General features: G+C 37.5%; 3 protein-coding genes across 3 annotated transcripts; all 3 read right to left on the bottom strand.

Annotated features, from left to right (window-relative positions):
* Positions 1 to 14,326: 14,326 nt before the first annotated feature.
* M430DRAFT_236014 (hypothetical protein) lies at positions 14,327 to 14,842 on the bottom strand. The gene has a single exon (XM_024864932.1). It carries the CDS (start codon positions 14,698 to 14,700, stop codon positions 14,371 to 14,373), a length of 330 nt encoding a protein of 109 aa, XP_024721885.1. The 5' UTR covers positions 14,701 to 14,842; the 3' UTR covers positions 14,327 to 14,370.
* A 141-nt stretch (positions 14,843 to 14,983) lies between these two features.
* M430DRAFT_27642 (hypothetical protein) lies at positions 14,984 to 15,478 on the bottom strand (the record flags this gene model as incomplete). The annotated part of the gene is made up of 1 exon (XM_024865678.1): positions 14,984 to 15,478. One exon carries the CDS (start codon positions 15,476 to 15,478, stop codon positions 14,984 to 14,986), a length of 495 nt encoding a protein of 164 aa, XP_024721884.1.
* A 2,574-nt stretch (positions 15,479 to 18,052) lies between these two features.
* Positions 18,053 to 19,011, bottom strand: M430DRAFT_139288 (hypothetical protein; the record flags this gene model as incomplete). The annotated part of the gene is made up of 2 exons (XM_024862598.1): positions 18,053 to 18,842; positions 18,897 to 19,011. The coding sequence occupies 2 exons, from the start codon at positions 19,009 to 19,011 to the stop codon at positions 18,094 to 18,096; spliced, it is 864 nt and encodes a 287-aa protein (XP_024721883.1). The 3' UTR covers positions 18,053 to 18,093.
* Between the last annotated feature and the right edge of the window lie 492 nt (positions 19,012 to 19,503).

Here is a 19,503-nt window from a genome sequence, read left to right as displayed (position 1 = left end):
TTGTTTTATCTGTCCTGTCTATTTATAAGTAATAAGTAGTACTAAGTCGCTATAATGTCGCTAGGTACTAGTAGAAACTACTCTAGTAATTTACTTATAAAGAGAGAGTCTTTAGTCTAAGATAATACTATCTAGAATTCTAAATTATTATATAACGTAGTATATTAGAAGAGACACTAGTCTATTACTAGTAAGACGATTAGTTATTAGAATATATAAGGAAAATTTTGTAAATTAGTCTATAATAATAAGTATTAAGTTATATAGTTTGCTTACTACGTTATAAGAGTAAGGTAGCTACGTAATAAAGTTAAGTAAGATCTCTTACTAAGGTTTAGAAGGAATAAAGAGTAAGGCTAACTTACTATATAGTAGATAAGTCCTTACCTTTATTTTTTAATAGATAACGTAAGTAGAAACGTAATAGTAGACGTCTTTATTAAGACTTGGCTAGAAAAAGGATTAGAAAAGCCTTTTCTTTGTTTTACTAACTCTCTAGTACCTTATAGTAAGTACGTTATAAAAAAGCTTTAGTAACTCTTTATATAAGCCTAGATTATTAGGTATATATATACGTCTATAATACTATAGTAGTATATTATCCTTAAACGTCTATAAAGACCTAGTAGTGTCTTAGCTACCTTACTACTTCTTTTACTCTTTATTAGTAATAAAGGCGTCTTTTTACTATACGTTATAAAGGGCTTCTAATAGTAATAGTAGTAACGTTAACGTTACTATTACCTAGCTGTTACTCTTACTAGCCTAACTCTAAGTAGAGTTCTCTACTAGTATAAGAGTATTTGATTTGTAACTTAATACTCTAGTAATAAAAGCGTAAGGTCTCTAAGACCTATAATCGCCTTAGTTTACTAGCTAGTATAAGTCTAGCCTCTTACGCTAAAGTGATTCTACTAAGATAGTATACGTTAAGGAGGTCGCTAGACCTTTAAAAGGAATTAAAGGAATTAAAGAAATAAAAAGAATTAAAAGAATAAAAAGAATAAAAGCTTAGTTTTAAATAAGCCTTATAGTAAGACTAACAGCTTCTAAGGTAACTACGTTTACTTAGAATTTATTAAGGAAAGTTACTAAAAGAGCTTGTTACACCTCTAATTACTTATTAGGATCTTATAAGTTAGGCTGTTATAACAACTTATTAGTAAGGTTTTAGCTACCTTTCTTATATTTAATCTTAAAGTTAAAGACAGAAAGTTCCTCTAGCTATCTAGCTTACTACTATAACAACTTTAGCTTTATAAAGAAGTAACAGTAGTTTAGGTAATCTATTAAAACTAATACTAAACTTTATATATATACTAAGTACGGCCTTTATAACCTAAAAGCCTTAATAATAGCTATTAACTTAGCGTTAAGGGTATTATAGCGTAGCTCTAGCCCCTTTAACTTTCTAGAAATAAATGTAATAAGGTACTAGCGGCCTTCTTATAGCTATAAAAGGATAGTACTAATAGTATAAGTAGATATATCTGTTTCTATATACGTAAGTAGTTTAAGGTTATAGTAACGTAAGAAAAAGGCTTTTATAAAGACTAGTCGTAGCTTGTAAAAGGCTTTTAGGGCTTTAGAACTTAGTGTAATAGTACTAGTAGCGTTACCTTAAAGGAGATTTGTTAGTAGTATAGTAATCTTTAAATAATTCTTAATAAAGCGCCTATAAAACCTAGTAAACCTAAAGAAGACACGAATATCCTTTATAGTTATAAGAATAAGTTATTCTTAGATTATAAAGACACGCTTAAGTTTAATATAAACTCTTTATAGGTTAATAACGTATCTTAGAAAACTTACTTACTTTATATTAAACTCGTACTTTAAGAGGTTAGTATAAAGGTTATATTATTAGAGACGTTTAAGGACGTAGTAAACATACTATATATACTCTTCTTTATTTATAGAGTAGATAAGGATATTATTAAGATATATAATACAAATATTATTAATAAGATTCTCTAGTACCTTATTAATAAAGGACTAGAAGGTCGCTAGTACGTTTACTAGCCTAAAAGGTATAACGTAGTATTTAAAGTAGCTATATTAGTACTAGAAAGCTGTTTTCTACTTATTACTAGCCTTAATACAAACTTAATAGTACGCTTTATATAGGTTAAGCTTAGTATAGACACAGGCTTACGACAGCTAGTTAAGGATCTCTCTAATTAATAGAATAAGGGCTTAGTTCTTTCTAGTTACACTATTTAACGCCTAGTAGTCGACATAAAGTTATAGCTTCTTTTCTTTCTTTAGAATAAATAGTATTAGAGTACTAGTAAGGCTCTTACTTAGACAGATCTATTGTTTTACTAGGGCGTCGTCTAAATATTTACGTAAGACACCTAGCTTAACCTTTATAAGTAAGTAGATTCGGCTATATAGTAGTACTACGTCTCTTTTAAGGTCTATTACATAAGTAGGGCTATTAATTACAAGTAGTAATCTAGCCTCTTCTTTAGAGAAGATGTTTATAAATTATTAGTACTTACTAAGTAAGGTTACTATAGCCTTACTGTCTTCTTATAGTTCTTTTTATAGTTCTTTCTTACTTAAGGATTCTAGGTTAACTATAATTAGTTATACTATTACTACGATTATAAACTAGGCTTCTTTTATTACCTTCTTAATTTCTTTTTTTATTATATATAGCTAGACTATTAAAGACAATATAAGGTATATAAACGTCCGGGTCTTTTATAAAACGATTAGGTCTATAGCCTCTAGCTATAAAAATCTAAGTATAATATCTAAGTCTCTAATATTAGTAATAACAAATCTACCTTAATATCGCCTTACTATTAAGTAGTTATCTTAGGCCTTAATAAACAGATTATATAATCTAAAGCTTGTTATTATTTTTTAGAATAGTAAAGACACTATAATATAATTATTAAGTTACTATAGTACCTCTTATTCTAAAAGTCGTAAGTAGATAAGGTTAACTTTTACTCTTAAGTCTAGTAAGGCTAGTATAGCTACTTAGCTACCCTTAATACGTATCTCTACCTAAATACTTATTAAGGGTCGCCCTTCTTCTTATTGTTTAGGCATAATATAGTAGGCTACTAGTGTAGTATTAGCGCCTAAAGTACTAGCCTTATTAGAGTACTAAGCGTAAGTATACCTAGATTAACTATATATAGAGTATTTATATAGTAAGTACAGACTATTTGTTTTAAAGAAAGAAGAAAAGCTACGACTCTACGTTAACTACTAGGTATTAAATAGTATAACTAGAAAGAACTAAGCCTTTATTTTACTAATTAAGGAGATCCTTAACCGGCTGTTAGAAGGAAAAACATCTCTTTCTTAAGGAGCGGCATTTTTAGAAAACAATAGCTACTACACTTATTAAAAGGACCTTAAAACACTTCTTTAAGTACCTTTTTTAACTTTTATTGTCGTACGATAGTGTACCTACTAGTACTTCTAAAGGAACCTACTAGGGACGGTCGAAATAGGCTAGAAGGACCTAGAATCTACCTAGGCTAACAATTACTTAGTATTACTATAGAAATTTATAAAGTAATATCGTAGGCCGATAGGCAGGCCTTTAGTGCCGGACGCTCTCTAGTGATACTAAGTATTAAAAAGTTAGTTAACAAAATTAAACGCGTCGCGAAAACTCTATACGTAAGTAACGATAACGCTAAGGCCCTAGAATAGGCCTAACGAATAGCCTCTTTAATTAAGAACATTAAAACTAAAGTCACGAACCTTAGTACGTAAGGCTAACTAACGTATATAGTAATAGCTAGAGAAAGAGCGCCCTAAGCCTACTTAGTGACTAGTAGCCCCTTAACCTAGACGTTTAGGTATAAGGACGTTATAGAGATTAAGAAGAGGATTAGAGTTAAGCTCTTTATAAAAGATATAGAGAGGTTTAAAAACATTAATTATAAGATAATAAAGGATAAGATTAATATAGCCTTTTTAGGCGCCTTAGTACAGGCTGTTTATAAGTATAAGAACAGAGGCTATACGCTTTATATAAAGGATTTAGAGAGTATAAGGCGAATGTAGAGAGATTAGGGCTAGGTAACGTCGACCTTTAGTAGAGTAGAGGTATTCTAGACTATACTACTAATAATTGTTTATAATATTAAGGTTAAGAGAGTAGGCCTTAAAAAGGATTCTCTAGAGAAAAAGAAATAGATCTAGGCTATCTAGGCATTAAACCTAAGGATCTAGATCGTTAAGTCGTTCTAGCTAGTTAAGACACGCGCCTAAGAGAAGTAGTAGACGTCTCTTGTCTTAGGTATCCTAGACTTTAAACACGCGGAAAAGGTAATTAAGAAAGGCTTAATAGTAGATAGTAAACTATACTACTACGTCCTTTACTCCCTAAGAGTGTCCCTAAACTAGTACTTTAAGTACTAAGAGATAAGACCCTACTAGTTAACTATATATTTAAAACAAGAAACTTATAGAATATATACAGGCTCTTACTAGACAAAGACATACTAAAACTTATAAAATAGAGAGAAATAGAGATGTACTAACTATAAGAAGAGAGGATACTAAGCCTAGGACTAGGCGGCCTACCTACTACTACAGAAAAAATTAAAAGAGGTAGAGTAAGCGGCCCTTATAAGGCCTAGTAGATATTGTTAAGGAGATCTAATTAATACTAGGGCAGCCCTAGGCCTAACCCCTGCCCTTGCTCCTGCCTTAAGCGACCTAAAACGCTCTACAGGAAGACTAAGAGTCAACACTTTAATAGGCTAAGAGGGAGCTATACACTAGTACATACAAACCTTTAGCCCTTAAGTAAGAGATATAAGCCCTCTTACTAGTTTCCTAAATAAGAAGAGAAAGAATAAAGAAACTAACAGCTCTAACTCCCGGCCCCTCCCTCTCTTAATACTAAGCTTTAGAACCTTTATAGTACCTAGCCGCGTAACTCTAGTCGTCCTTATCCTAAGCTAGACAGAATCCTAAACAGATAAAATACTTATAAGCTAGGACTCTCTATAGAATTAGACTAGGACTTATTTAACATACTATAATATAACGTTAACAAAAAGAAGGACGTTATAATCGCGCTACTCTAAGACCCTTCCCTAGCCTAGTACGACATCCTAGCTATTTAAGAACCCTAGTATAATAGACATAACTTTGTAACTACCTTACTAGGTCTCTAGTAGAGACTAATTTATAGACAGGTAGAGGGTATAAGAGTAGTAATATATATAAACAAAAGGATCGATTAGACTACTTAGACCTTTAACACCCCTTACCTAGACCTGTACTAAGTTAGCCTTAAAGTCGACGTTATAAGTACTCTAACGCTAGTTAAAGTCACAAACATCTATAACCCTTTCTCTCTTAACAAGTATACCCTAAGAGGACCCTTTACTCTCTCGGCCTTCTAAGAAGAGCTAGACAACTAAAGCTACAAGTATATAGTAGTAAGGGACTTTAACCTCTATTACCTTATGTAGAGGAGTAGAGCCTCCTAAGACCTAAAGAGAATGTTAGATAAAGTAATAAGTATTCTACAAGACTTTTTACTTAAGATCGTAACGCTTGTTAGAGAACAAATATAAGAAAGAGAAAACCACAAATCCTATATTAACCTAGCCCTAATCTTAATCGAATTTAAAGATCTCCTTAGCTCTTATAGAGTAAAGCTAGAACACGACCTCTAGTCTAACTACTTCCTTATTACTATAAAGCTTAGATTTAAGGCTAAAAGCTACGTCTTACTCTTATAAAGACAATAAAAAGCGACTAACAAACTAAAGCTCCTTAAAATCCTATAAGGCTTAGTACTAGTAATCTCTAAGCTACGTACTCTAGGGGATATTAACAACTAGCTCTAACTACTTATAGACTCCTTAAATCAGGCTATTAAAGTAGTAGTCTTATAGTAAAGGGTAAGCGACAGATCTAAAAGCTTCTAGAATAAGGAGTATAGTAAGTAAGTAAAGAGGGTAAGACAAGTAGACCTAAGAAAGTACTAGAGAGGAGGTAAGAGAATTCTAAAAGAGACGATAAGAGAGTAGTATAAAATAGTAAGAGAAAAGAAGAAGGTAATCCTAAAAGCCTAGACCCTTTACTTTAGGGCCCTAGTCTACAAGGCTAGCTAGTGTAAAAGAAGAATGTAATAACTTAAACGATAGGTAAAGAACAAAAGCTACTTGTCTAGACCCTTACTATAGTTCCTAACCCTCTATCCCTGGGGTAAAAAGGCCTTAGTTAATACTTATAAGAAGAAGGCTAAAGCTTTTTAAGACGTTTTCTTTACTCTAGCTCTTAACACTAATCTTTTAGACATCTTAGAATACTAACACCCTTAAGACAGGCCGGTTAACCTAAGAAGGAGACGATATAAAGATAGTCTGTTTTGTCTACTAGAGTTTCTAGTAAATAAAGTTTACGCTATAATTAAGAAGCTTAAGAATAGAAAGGCCCTAGGCCTAGATAGAATCCTAAACAAGATTATTAAAATGTTAATAAAGGTCTTACTCTAATACTATACTTACCTCTTTAACTACTATGCCTAGGTTAGATACTTCTTAGAAAAGTTTAGGGTAGCCTAAACTATTATAATCCTAAAGCTAGGGAAAGACTACTACTAAGTAAAATCATATCGACTAATTGCCCTTCTTAATACCCTTAGAAAGACTCTAGAGAAGCTAGTTGTTATAAAACTAACTAACCTAGTAGAGGATTACTAACTCCTTTTAGTATACTAAATAAGGGCGTAGAGAGAGAGAGACATAACTATAGCGCTAGAACTAATTATAGAACAGGTCTATAAGGCTTAGTAAAGTAGCCTAAAAATAGCGGCATTAATTCTTAGCCTAGACATAGCTAGGGCCTTTAATAATTTATCTTACCTAAGGCTCCTTTATATCTTACGTATAAAGGAGATCCTAGAGTAGATAGTCTAACTAGTTAAAGGCTTTCTCTTAAGGAGAAGTAGTTTAATTAGGATCAATAACTACACTAGCCCTTTCTTTAAAGTCCTCTCCGGAATTCTATAAGGCTCCCCCTTGTCTCTTATCCTCTTTCTGTTTTATAACTTAGAACTAGTAGAATAGTGTAACACTACCTTATAAGAAGAAAGTACTGTTAGATTTGTTAACGATATAAACATTATTATCTAAGGCAAGACAATAAAAGGGAATTACTAAGGGCTAGTAAAGATTTACTAGGTATGTTCTAACTAGGCCTATAGACATAAGGCTGTCTTTAAACTAACGAAATACTATCTACTCTACTTAAGTAAAGGACAAAAACATAACCTAAACACAGGCCTCTCTCTAAGTAATATAGAGATTACCCTAGAACCGTTAATTAAGATCCTTAGCCTTATCCTAGACCTAAAGCTAATATAAGGAGCTTACCTAAAACACTTAGAAGGAAAGATAGAGAGGTAGATACTAGCCTTAACCTGTACTATAGCCTTAACATAAGGTATAATAATAAAGAAAGCCTATCTAATATACTACGTAGTTATCTCTCTAGCGCTTATATACGCCTTAGCGGTTTAGCTCTTAACTATAGACCTTACTAAGGGTCCCTTAAGGATAGTAAAGTCACTCTAGAAGATCTAAAATAGTAGTCTTAAGGTAGTCTCTAGAGCGTTTAAGGCTACCTTAATTAAGATCTTATATACTAAAACGAACGTACTCCTAATCTACCTTTACTTTAAATTCCTCTAAAGGACTATATAAGTAAGAGTATAGCTTATAAGTTATAAAGCCGTTATTTAGAACGCTAGAGACTAGATATAGAGAAACACAGATCTTAGTAAGGGTAGGCCTTAGTCTAACCTAAGGCCTACCCTAATAGAAGTTAAAGAAAGATAGGTAAGAAATAAGCTTAAGGGCTAGAATGTAATATAAGACAAGGAACCTAAGACGCCCTTCTTACTAAGAGAGCTCTCTCTTACTAAGGTATAAGGCATCTTTAAAAAGAAACTCTATAAGGATTAGAATGTATAGTAGAAACGCTACTAGTAAGACAACCTTAGGTTAACCCTTATATAGTAGAGAGAGCTAGGGGAAGAACGTATAAAGAGATACAAATTAATAACAAAAGTAGAATACTTCTTAGTACTAGCTATTAAGATAGAGAAGATTAGTCTCTAAGCCTTCTTAACCTAAAGAAAGGTCCTTACTTACTTAGCGGATTACCTGTACAAGTAGAGGTCTTAGATAGTAAAGTACATTATTACTAGATACCCGGATTTTAGAGAGTAGAGGGCATACCTAATTAAACAACTAGGCCTATTAGATTATTAGGTAATTATATCTAACCCGGGTCGTCTCTAGAAGGTAGCTAGATAGCTAATAGGGCTAGGTATCCTAGGATAGTACTGCCTTATAGTCTAGGCCTTAGCTAACTAATTAAACACAAGAAGGACATAAGGAATACCTAAGGCAACCTAAGGTTTAACTAATACTAACATTTATTAACTAGGATAAGACTTAAACAAAATAGCTATACTACTAGAATATACTTAGGCTATAACTAATACAAAAGAGCTATATAACTCTAACTAGAATCTATAACGCTACTTACTTAAGCAAGTATACCTAGGCTATACCTAGGATTATATACGACTAGAAAAGAGAAGGAACAACAAAAGAAAAGAAAGAAATAAAGTAAGAAGACATTACCTTAAGACAAAACTAGAACTAGGAAAAAGAAAAACCCTCTCTAATTAAAGAAAGACTAGAGCTAATTATAGGTAGTAGTATTATTAATAAGTATACGATTCTGTCGCTTATTAGCTATATTTACAAAAAGAATAAAGAGACCTTATAATAGAGTAGAAGGTCTAGATTATTATTACTATACTAGCGTTAAGCTAGTCTAACCGACTAGTAATCTCGTAAGTAGTGTTATCTAAGAGGCAGTAGTAGGTTTAGCCTAGGCCTACTATCTTATAGATAAGGTACTAAGAACTCTTGTACAAATTCCGCTACTTGTTAGAAGTAGTAAAAGGAAAAACAAAAGAGCTATCTACTATATAAGGTAGAAGGCAGGTAAAAGTAATCTTCTAAGCTAAGGGGATAAAGAAGCTAAGGTAAGTAGTAATAATAGAGCAAGTATACTTTACTACTTCTCTTACCTAAGAGAAGTGTTTAAGAGGAATCTAGCTAAGGGGTTAGTAAGGGCTAAGAGAAAAGGGGCTAAGGGAATTATACTTTATTATAAGAAGAACGCTACTAGGCATAATAATTATAGACGTTATCTCTTAACGCCTTCTTATATTAGTATATAGGGTTTAAAAATAGTATTTTAATATAGTAAAGACAGTAACCCTAAGAGAGTAACTACTCTATACTAACAGGCTCTTACTGCCGTACATATAGTAGGCGTACTACTAACCCTAGGCAAAGGTTAGTAAGGGACAGTACTAATACAAGATAGTATACATACTACTCTATAACACAGGTCTACTCTAGTAACTAACTAATAAGGTAGCGACGCCCCTTATAGCGCTACCTTCTCTCTAGTTAGCCGTAGTAGGCCCTTCTCTCTCTCCTTCCTTATCCTTACCCTTATTAGCCTTACTAACTCCTTCTCTCCTCTCTCTTCTCTTATCCTTCTTAGTATCCTTAGTATCCTCTCTCTTAAACTCCTTAGCGCCCCTTTCCTAGGCTTAGACTAGTATATCTCTTACTAACTTATTAAAATAGTCTAGGTTATTATTATTATTAATATTATCCTTATCTTTATCTTCTCCTTTATCTTTATCTCTATCCTTACCCTTGTCCTCTTCTTCTTTCTCTTCCTCTACCCTACGCGCTATAGCTACTACTTCTTACTTAAAGAAGGTAGCGCGCTTTGTATAGACAGACTAGATAAGGGAAATTAATAAGGAGGTATCCTAGAGAGGCGGTAGAGCCTTAGTTCTATAGGCATACATACCCTTAGTAAGGCCCTTCTTCTTCTTCTCTCTCTACTTTATCTCTGTCTTTGTCTCGGTTATCGTTATTACTATTACTGTCGTCTACACTACTGTCTTTGTTGTTATCGTTGTCTTTAGCTTTAGCTTTAGCTTTAACTTTAGCTAGGCTACTACCTTCTCTAGTGCTACTTTTAATCCTAGCTTAGCTAGTGTCTCTTCCTTTTCTTTTTCTTACTTAGTAAGGGCAGGGAGTAGAAAGGGACGCGAGTTAGCTATAAGTACAGGCCGCTTAGCAGGCTTTAGCTATATAAGGTAAGAGCGTTAGTCTATAGGCAAGTAATAAGGGGTACTAATAATAAGGAATACACAAACCTTTAATAAAGTATCTAGACTAATCTAGGCAAAACCTTTCTCTAGCTCTCTAGAGGTAGATCTATAAGTACTAAACATTATAAGGAGGCCGGGCAAAAACACCCTAGACCTACCTTAAGAAAGAGTAAAAAGGTTATTATTATTAACATTATTATTATTGTTAAATCTACCTAAGATACAAGCGTTAGATTATATAAGGATAGACTAATTATTAGCCGAATTATTATATGTCTCTACTATAGAAGAACTAGCCTAGAGAGGCTTACTAGTATAGACACGCTTACTAGTAGACTAGTAAAGTAGAGGGGAGTAGTCGTGTCCTTACTTCTATAAGGTTACGGTAGGGGCGGCGTAAAGCATCTTAAAGAAAGGGACGATTAGGAGATGTTAAGGTTACTTTAAGAGTTTAGTTTTAGAAAAGAGAATTTAAGAATAGATAGAGAAGAGGAAAAGGTTATAAGTAAATTAGTAAAGAGAAAGGTAAAGAAGTAGGATGTTTATATAAAACATAACAAAGACCCCTTACTAGTAAGTAACTAAACAGGCAACAAGAACTAAACTAGATTTAGTATAAAACAACAATTAGGACAATAATTAGGACAGCCCTAGGCCTATATTAGGACAAGCCTGTATAGCGTCCTAGCTAGTAAATAAAGGCTATACCTAATATAAGTACGAAACCGGTACCTAAGGTAGTTATAAAAGTAATTTATAATATAAAAAGAGAAAGAGGCTTATAAGATTAGAATTTTTTTATCTTAAGAGTTAAAAGAATAGCGTATAGACAAATAAAGGGCAACCCTTAGGTAAGAACTAAGGTAACTATAGGTAGTTATTATTTTCTTATTTCTATTCTAAGAACAAAGTAGAGTACTAAGAGTAGTCTAGTATATATAAGGCGTGCTATATCTATAGCGATATCTATAGGCTTATATAGAGAAGATAAGGACATAACAAAAAGACCGGTAATATAATAGCGCCTTAGTAAGAAGGTTTTATTTTCTTTCTCTCTTATAGAACTATATGTATACTAAAACTTAGATTAAACTCTTATAGTACCTAGTATAGGTATTTAATAGAAGAAGATGTTACTACTACTATAGTAAGTACGAATTTACCTAATAACTAGGCTACTAGTATTAGTAGTAGTTGCCTTATACCTTACTTACTAAAGGGGTTTTTACGACACTAAGAGAGTCTCTTTACATGTTTAAAGTTTAGCTACTAGATACCTTTTACGTGTTTACTAGTATAAATAAGGTCTTTAGATTATAAGAAGAGCCTCTCTTAGTATAATATAGTATTAAAAAGGCTTTATAAGAGCCTTTTTATTACCTTATCTAAATAAGAGTTTTCTTTCTTAATACTACTACCTTAACTACCTTAAAGGTATCTAGGACCTTACTACTTACTATATAGGCCCTTAACTTAGGCTTTAAATAATTAATAAGAAGGTAGATATAGAACATCTCTAAGAAGGTATAGCTAAGTTTAATAACTAGAGAGTTATACTATTAAAGGAAATTCCTAAAGGTCTTGTTTTAGTTTTAAGTTAATATTTAGAGTTTTAATACTACTTTAAGAGAGTAGGTACCCTTATCTATAATACTATAAAAGAGCTATACCTTTATTTCTCTCTAAGTTACATTAAGAACTAATCTACCTTTTTCTAAGAAAATAAAAGACTTTTAGTACTCTTTAATATAATCCTTTAGTACTACTACTATAGCGCTAACGCGTTTAGTATCTATTAGATAACTCTCTAGATAAGTATTAAACTTTATTTTCTAGTTAAATAAGAAGGTTATAATACTAGTATATATCTTGTTTTTTAGTAGAATAAAAAAGGTATTATAATAGCTCTTTCTTATTTCTTTAATATAAGTTCGCTAAAAAGGCTGTTCTACTTTAAGAGGGTTATTAAATTTGTATAGGTTTATTAAGAGAGCCTTTCTTTTCTTAAGTACTATAAGGTAGTCTTACTTTTACTTAAGGTACTACTCTACTCTTACTTAGACGATCTTCTTGTTTAACTTAGTCTTACTTAAGAAAAGGATTTCTATTAACATTTAAGGGGTTATACTAGGTTTACTACTATCTACTTATAAAGAGGTATTCTAAAGAGTTACTTAAGAAGAGGCCTATGTCTTATTAAGGTTTATTTGTTAGGTCTACGTTATTACTTCTTACTCTAATAGTCTATAACCTTTTAGTAAAAGAGAGAGATTAGAATATTAAGTATATTTCTATAGAGTAAAAGAGGTAAGAGTTAATAGATAGTTATAGTATATTTAAAGGTATATTACTACTTTAACTATAGACTAATCTCTAAACCTCTTTCTTTTTACCTCTCTCTCTTCTATTCTTATACTCCTTAACGCCTACTATTACCTTAGTCGTAGTACGTAGTTACCTTATACTTGATTTCTAAGCTATTATAGTCTTACGTGTTAGCGTACCTAATATACTCTAAGAGTAGATTAATCGTTATAACTTATATAAACAACTTCTTACTAGTTAGCCTAAAGGAAAAAGAACTAGCTAATCTAAAAGTAGCCTTATAGAACGCTTTTAAGATAAAAGATCTAGGTCTTTATTACTACTTTATAAGCGTTAGGATTATTAAAGATAAAGAAAACAGAACTATATCCTTTATATAAGACGCTTACGTTAATAAAGTACTTAAACGCTTTAAGATAAGTAATTATAAAGCCTTTAAGACGTTATTAGATCTAGCTTACGTAAAGCTTATAGTTTTAAACCTAGAACACGCTATAGTAGATTAGATTAAACTATATTAGTAGATTATTAGCTCTCTTATATACCTATTAATATAAACACGCCTAGATCTATACTATTTAATATCTATATTATTACGCTATCTTACAAATCCTTTTACTAACTATATAAGTACTATAAAACACGCTTTACGTTACTTATAAGGTATACCTAACTTAGGAATTATATATAAGATAAGTAAAGGAGTATTAAAAGAGTTATATAAATATAGTAACTTAGATTACACTAGTTATATAAAAACACAAAGATTAACTATTAGATATCTATTTAACTACTATAGTAGTATAATATCCTTTAGATTAAAGCGCCTATAAGTAGTAGTACTCTCTTTTATAAAAACAAAGTACTATAGGCTCTCTAACGCTATAAGAGAAGCCGCTTAGCTAAGATAGCTATTCTATAAGTTAAGTATTAACTTAAAAGACACTAAAACGATCTAAATATATAGTAATAACTAAAGATCTCTAGTACTAACAGATAACCTAGTTATCTACTAAAGAACTAAGTATATTAACGTATAGTACTACTATATTTAAGAGTAAGTCGTACTAAGTAAAATAAAGGTCTAGTTTAAGCGTATAAAGGATATAGTAGTAGATAGGCTTACTAAAGCTCTAAAAAGACCTAAACACGCTAAGTTCTTAAAGCTGTTAAATCTATACACTATAGCTATTCTAATTACCTAATTAGGACGATTCTTTGTTTCTATTTCCTTTTTTAGTATTAAAAGTAGTAGAATCCTACTAGTTTACTATTTCTATTTCCCTTTTTAGTAATAGTAGTAGTAGAATCTTACTAGTCTACTGTTTCTATTTCCTCTTTTAGTATCTTACTTAGTAGAACGGCAGGTAGTATAGAGTTTAGGCTAGATAGATAGATAGGACGTTATAGGCGTAGATTTAGGGGTGTGTTATAAGAAACCACTAGCCTAATTACGTAGGGTTAGTAGTTACGGGACTAGGAGGTCTAGAGCCTTAAGTCTAACCTAATTAGGGTTAGCAACTCGCCAAAAGTTAGTTGTTTACTATTACTATACAGGCACTCTGTATGATTACTTCTTACTTAGTCAATTTAATTCATGGTTCCTGCGATACGACGATAGATCGAATATCCCGTGTAACAGAAAGAAAGATTTGTAGAGTTATGTGGGGAGAAAGTACTTGGTGGCTCTGATTGTTTTTGGGGGAGGGGGGGGGGGTCCAAATTTTATGTATGTATGTCAAAGTATATATGCGTAATGTAAAGTAATTGTAAAAAAAAAGGAAGAGACTTGGAAGGAAGGAAGGAAAGCTGGTTAATTGATCTTATGCTTTTCATTTATTGTATCCCATCTCATATCCATTCATACCATTTATATCATTAAACAATACATAAATAAAATAAATAAATGAATAATAAAATGCAATGCAATGCAAAAATAAATCCCCAATTTTGCCACCCTCGACTGCATAACCACCCATACCTACACACAACCCAGGCCAACCCTTAAATATAATGAATCGTATCATGCTATATGTAGATGGATGCACATATATATGTAAGATAAATGAAAGCCCCCCTTTTTCAGCGGCTGCTATGGCTGGCTGTATGTAGCAGCAGGCAGCCTTCAGCCCCCTCCCCTGCAATCCCTTCTCCAATACCATCTATCCATCTTTCGTAACCTCGAGATGAGTAGGAAAATCCGCCTCCGGTCGGCCGTCCATGCAAGATATCCCGTGACCTCGCGTTCCGCTCTGCTGGTGGCGCTACACCAATGCATTACCCACGATCCATCCATCCCATCCTATCCCATTCCATTCGTTCAATGCATCCTTTTCTTTTTCGAAATTCCCAAAAGAGGAAAAAAAGAAAGAAATCAGAAAAGAGAAGTATCAATTCACGTGATTGATATAAACACGTGACGTATCATGCGGCTGAAGAAAGCATTCAAGCGGACAAACGACGCTCGCTCTCCTGACACGCGATGCAGACGCCGCCGCCAAAGACCCTGGTATGGCGGCGCCAGCCCTCGGCGACGAGGATCTCGCCACTGACTTCGGTGCCGGTGGGAGTGGTCTTGGTGTAGCTCCGGCGGCGGGGCGGGAGGTCGGCGGAGGCGGCCGAGGAGGGGTCGAAGAAGGCGGGGTGGGAGGAGGGGAGTGGTGGGATTGAATTGTTGAGAGGAGGGGGAAGAGGCAGCGGGGGTTGATATTGAGATGTTGGGGGGGAGTGTGTTTGGGAGGGTGGGAGGAGAGGTTGTTTTTCGTTGAGTAGTGATGGTGATGATGGTGATGGCGGAGGTGGAGGGACTGTTTGAGAACTCCGTCGTTGGCTTCGAGTCAGAAGCGTACCAAGGGAAAGGAAGAGGATGGCGGCGAAGAAGACGTAGAGGGGAGATGAGAGCTGGGCGGCATGGTGTTGCGGCTCGGAAAGGACTGGCATGGCGGCGACGACCCGTGATCAAGGGCGACGACCTGACCTGGAACCAAGAGAGCGGACCTGTCTTCCCACGGACCCGGGATTATGTACGAGGGAGGCAGTGTAGGAACGTGTCGTAGATGAGAGCATTTAAAGTTGGGCGACATAAGACATTATGTAGAAAAGAGCAACATAGGGCTTGGAGAGGGGAGTCCATGTCAGCGGCGATCTGACTGACGCGCAGGGGGGCGAAGAGTGCGAAAAATGGGACGAGTGGCCATGGATCGCACTACCTCCGCGCATCTTCAGATCTCTTGTTTAGCCAGAGGAGTCTCAAAGTTAATCGGGGCCTTGCATGCTGCCTGTTGCCTCTCTTCGATTCGTTCGCCCCCCCAGCCGGGTTGAGAGAAGGTTCTCCCTGTAGCCTGGCGAGCAGGAACGGATGTGGATGGACGCTGAATGTTTAGTAAACCCACCGTTGTCAGAATTAGGACTCCTTCGGTTCAAAAGCCGTGAAAGTCACACGGGGCGCCTTTGGGGGCTTTGGGGACAGGCCAGTAGCGTAGTCGGATTCTCCGTAAGGCTGTACGCTCTGTACGAAGTTATACAGCGGCGCTAGAATCACACATCAGCTCAAGGAGCGTGCTGCGGTCGATCTCCCGCCTTCTCTCCCTTCATTTCCACCTCATCTCCTCTGCCAGCCCGACGCACAGCGCGACTTACTCTTCTTGTCCAGCAGACCCGGCGGAGGCGTTACGGCTTCTGGGTATTCGGCACCACAATTGAGGTAGTTCTTGCGCCACTGGTCCCCTCATCAATTGAGTTTGTGTGAGTCGAGGCAAGCAAGACAAGCGGCCCTCGCGTCTGGTATGCATGTCCGGACTCTCTACTTGGAAGTTGGGACTGAGCGCAAGCTGCGAGAGGGCAGAAGAGCAACGAACCCAACGAACCCAACGAACCAACGGGGCTGAGGACGAGATGGATTAGCTGGGATTCGGGACCCGAGCACCGAGATCAGCGAACGATCCCAACAAGCCCGCCATGATCGCTTCTCGCTCGTCTCCAGCGCGCACGTAGTACAGGCGTCGGGCCGTCCAGACGCCTGGGAGTTTGGGAGGGAACTACGACGGCAAACACGATATGCAATAGGGCCAGCGCCGGCCATTGCGGGGACGACTGGTCTGCGATGAGATCATGAGGGTCGTGTGAGGTTCGTCTTTCCTGCTTTTCGCCAGCCTTTTCAGCTGAGGTGAGATGAGCGATGGGCCGTTGCCCTGCCAAAAGCCAGACGCCAGGTCGCTTAGTGGCATTCTGCAGCTTGCCCCTTCACCAGGGCCCTGATTCGCTGCAGTGCGAGATCGAGCGCAAAGTAGAAAAGCCTCTCCGCGGAGTTCAGCCTGGTCGGGTTCAGGGAGGCAGGACTAGGCTAACATGGGCACGGCTCTTGTAGTAGCTTCTCCGCTGCTTTTCAGCTGCGTCGGTCCTCGATACTCGCCTCTCTCCTCCAGGCCTCGTCGCAGCCAAGAGCAATCGCCTGGTTTCGAACAGAGCTACAATAGTTTGTATTGGTAAGCAGCACGTTGTACTATTCTCCGAGCATGGATTTCCCTTGACAAGCATCGCCTAGAGAGCGGGGGGAGAGACAAGCGGCGAGCCTCTGGACTGGATAGACTCCGATAGAGGGACCCTCGCGATGGTATCGTTGACAGCTGAGACCGAAAGGAGAGCCTCCTAGAGTATATCAGAATAGCCACGGATCGACGGAGGGAGCGATCGCATCTCGATATCGGATAATAACCCATGTTGTTGCATGCTTTGAAAGAGCGGTCAGTTAGTGGCAGTTGGACTATGGAGTGTCGTACATACCTTACCTTAAGGATCTTGATTCAGGCTGTACAGAGAGAGGACCTTGAATATGTTGGGGATAGCGCATCGAGCTTCGACTTCGACTTGGACAAGGGGGAGGTCGGGACGGCCCAGCGAGGCGGACACGGGATTACGTCGATCACGTGACTTACCGATCGTCACTTCAACGACGTGGTGGGGGAGAGGTCAGAGTTCGAAGCCACATTGCTGATCGCAATATGGCTATTATTACTCGAGACAGATCAAGATCTTGACAGCTGACCAGGGGAAGCTTCTTTCGTCACTACTTCCGAAATCAAAGTTCCGTCGGACGGAGATGCTCACCCGTTCGTTTCCCAGCTCATCTTTCCTCCTCGGGGCTCTCCAGCAGAATAGGCTTCGGCGAGATACATATCGGGAATTATCATCCATTCAGATTAAGGATTGCTCAGCGCAGTATGCTTTTGTGTCTGGGACAGAGAGGTTCATGGGTTCACCAAGGATGAACCCTTCCGTCGTGTGGCTGGATATCTATCAGTCGAAAACTACAGTAACACAAAGACAGTATGGGAAGGCCTATTTGTTCTTCGTCTTCAATCTTTATTGTTACAGTAAGACGGAAAGTATATTTCATTTTGTCATTTCAGTACCTACTACCTCCAAAAGAGCAACAAAGTTCCGGACTTCCCTGACAGGCGCCCCCGTTATAACGATCATAGAACTCGCCCAAGAAAAGCCACCTCTGTTGCAGGACATTGTAGTGACCAAACAGCAGAAACAAGTGAACCACTCGTCTACTTCTTGTTGGCAGTGTGGTCCCGGGCGAAGCGTCGCTTGCGGAGGTTGTACTCGATGGCACGCGCCTTAGCGGCGGGGGACTGGGTGAAGGCGACCGATCCACCGAAGGGTCCTGCGAGCGCGCTGTTCTGGAGCTTGGCAATGCAGACGCCGGTTGCACCGCCGATGCTGCCCTGGCAGGTCATGCCAGCGGGCATTTGGATTGCGACTGGGAAGTCCATGGCGGTTGCGAGTGAGAGACCACCAATGCCGACGCCCGGCACGTTCTGGGTGACCGTGGCTTGCTGGAAGGCGGATGGGTCGGTCCCTCCCGAAGTGGGATCAACCATGGCGGTTAAGGGCCCGGCTCCGTCCTGATTGACCTGGTGAAAGTTCATGGTAAGTGTTCCATCGTCAGAGCAGGTTGGCAAGCCCTTCGTCGCACCGACACCTGCAGAGGCCGCGACACCAGTCTCCGTGGTGCCAGCTGGAGTCTTAGTTCCGGCGGAACCTGAACCGCCCCCTCGAGCAGCAAGTCGGCGCATCATGTTAGCCTCGTGGATCTCACGGGCAGCTACGGCAGCAGTGCTGTTTGCATCCCCTCCCATGAAATTAGAGATTATCTTGGAGGCGTCAACTGTTCCATAACCGTTGGTTCTGCCGAGGGCAGTGGCCTTGCCACTCAATCGGCTTGAGCTGAAAATGGTGGTATCGGCTTCAGCACCGCATGATGGGGTGGCACAATCACGAGGAGTTCCGTCGACAACTAGAAGGAGTTAGATAATGAACGGGTAAGATCATATACCAGTAATTGCCTTACCGGAGAGACCAGGCATTGTTACGCCATTGGCACCAGTGACTGAGTCAATGACACCGTGGGCTAACACGTTAGTGATGACAGAGGCAACAAGGAGGGCCCCTGATAAGTATTGCATGTTGAATCTGTGGGAGAACAGTTGGATACGGATGATTAAATGGTTATATATGAGGTTGGAGACAGAGCTGCGACCGGCGCGGGATAGATATAGTTAAAGACGAGGAGAAGAGGAGGAGAAATCGAAAGATACTGATGATAGGGAACGGTCCATTTGAGCAGGACCCCAAGAATCTATATTTATATAGAATTGGGCCTGCTCTACTGGGCACGAAGCTTAGTAGAGAAGATCTTAGATACCTCGGCTTGATGGTCTTCAGGAAGCCTTCTGACATTGAGAATGGTTCTGAGTGTTTGGAAACTCCCAAAGCAGATTTGTGATGTTTGGTGATACTTGTTCCAGACAACTTGGCTCTGAAAACACACACGACAGGGTCTAGCTTAGAAAAGGATAACAGCGATTGGATGCAGTTTGAAGCAGTTGAAGCCACGCCGAAGAACCGGGGTTGTCGATAAAAAAGCAACCTTTACCTAGGCTGCTCGGTTCAAGGAG

This window comes from Amorphotheca resinae, assembly GCF_003019875.1.
Source record: "Amorphotheca resinae ATCC 22711 unplaced genomic scaffold M430scaffold_5, whole genome shotgun sequence".
In the NCBI taxonomy this organism is placed as follows: Eukaryota; Fungi; Ascomycota; class Leotiomycetes; order Helotiales; family Amorphothecaceae; genus Amorphotheca; species Amorphotheca resinae.
Note: the sequence above shows the minus strand (reverse complement) of the source record. Positions and strands in the feature narration are given on the sequence as shown.

Bases quoted from the DNA above. Each gene is read 5' to 3' on its own strand.
- M430DRAFT_236014 (XM_024864932.1), bottom strand. From the start codon at position 14,700: ATGGTATTGGAGAAGGGATTGCAGGGGAGGGGGCTGAAGGCTGCCTGC.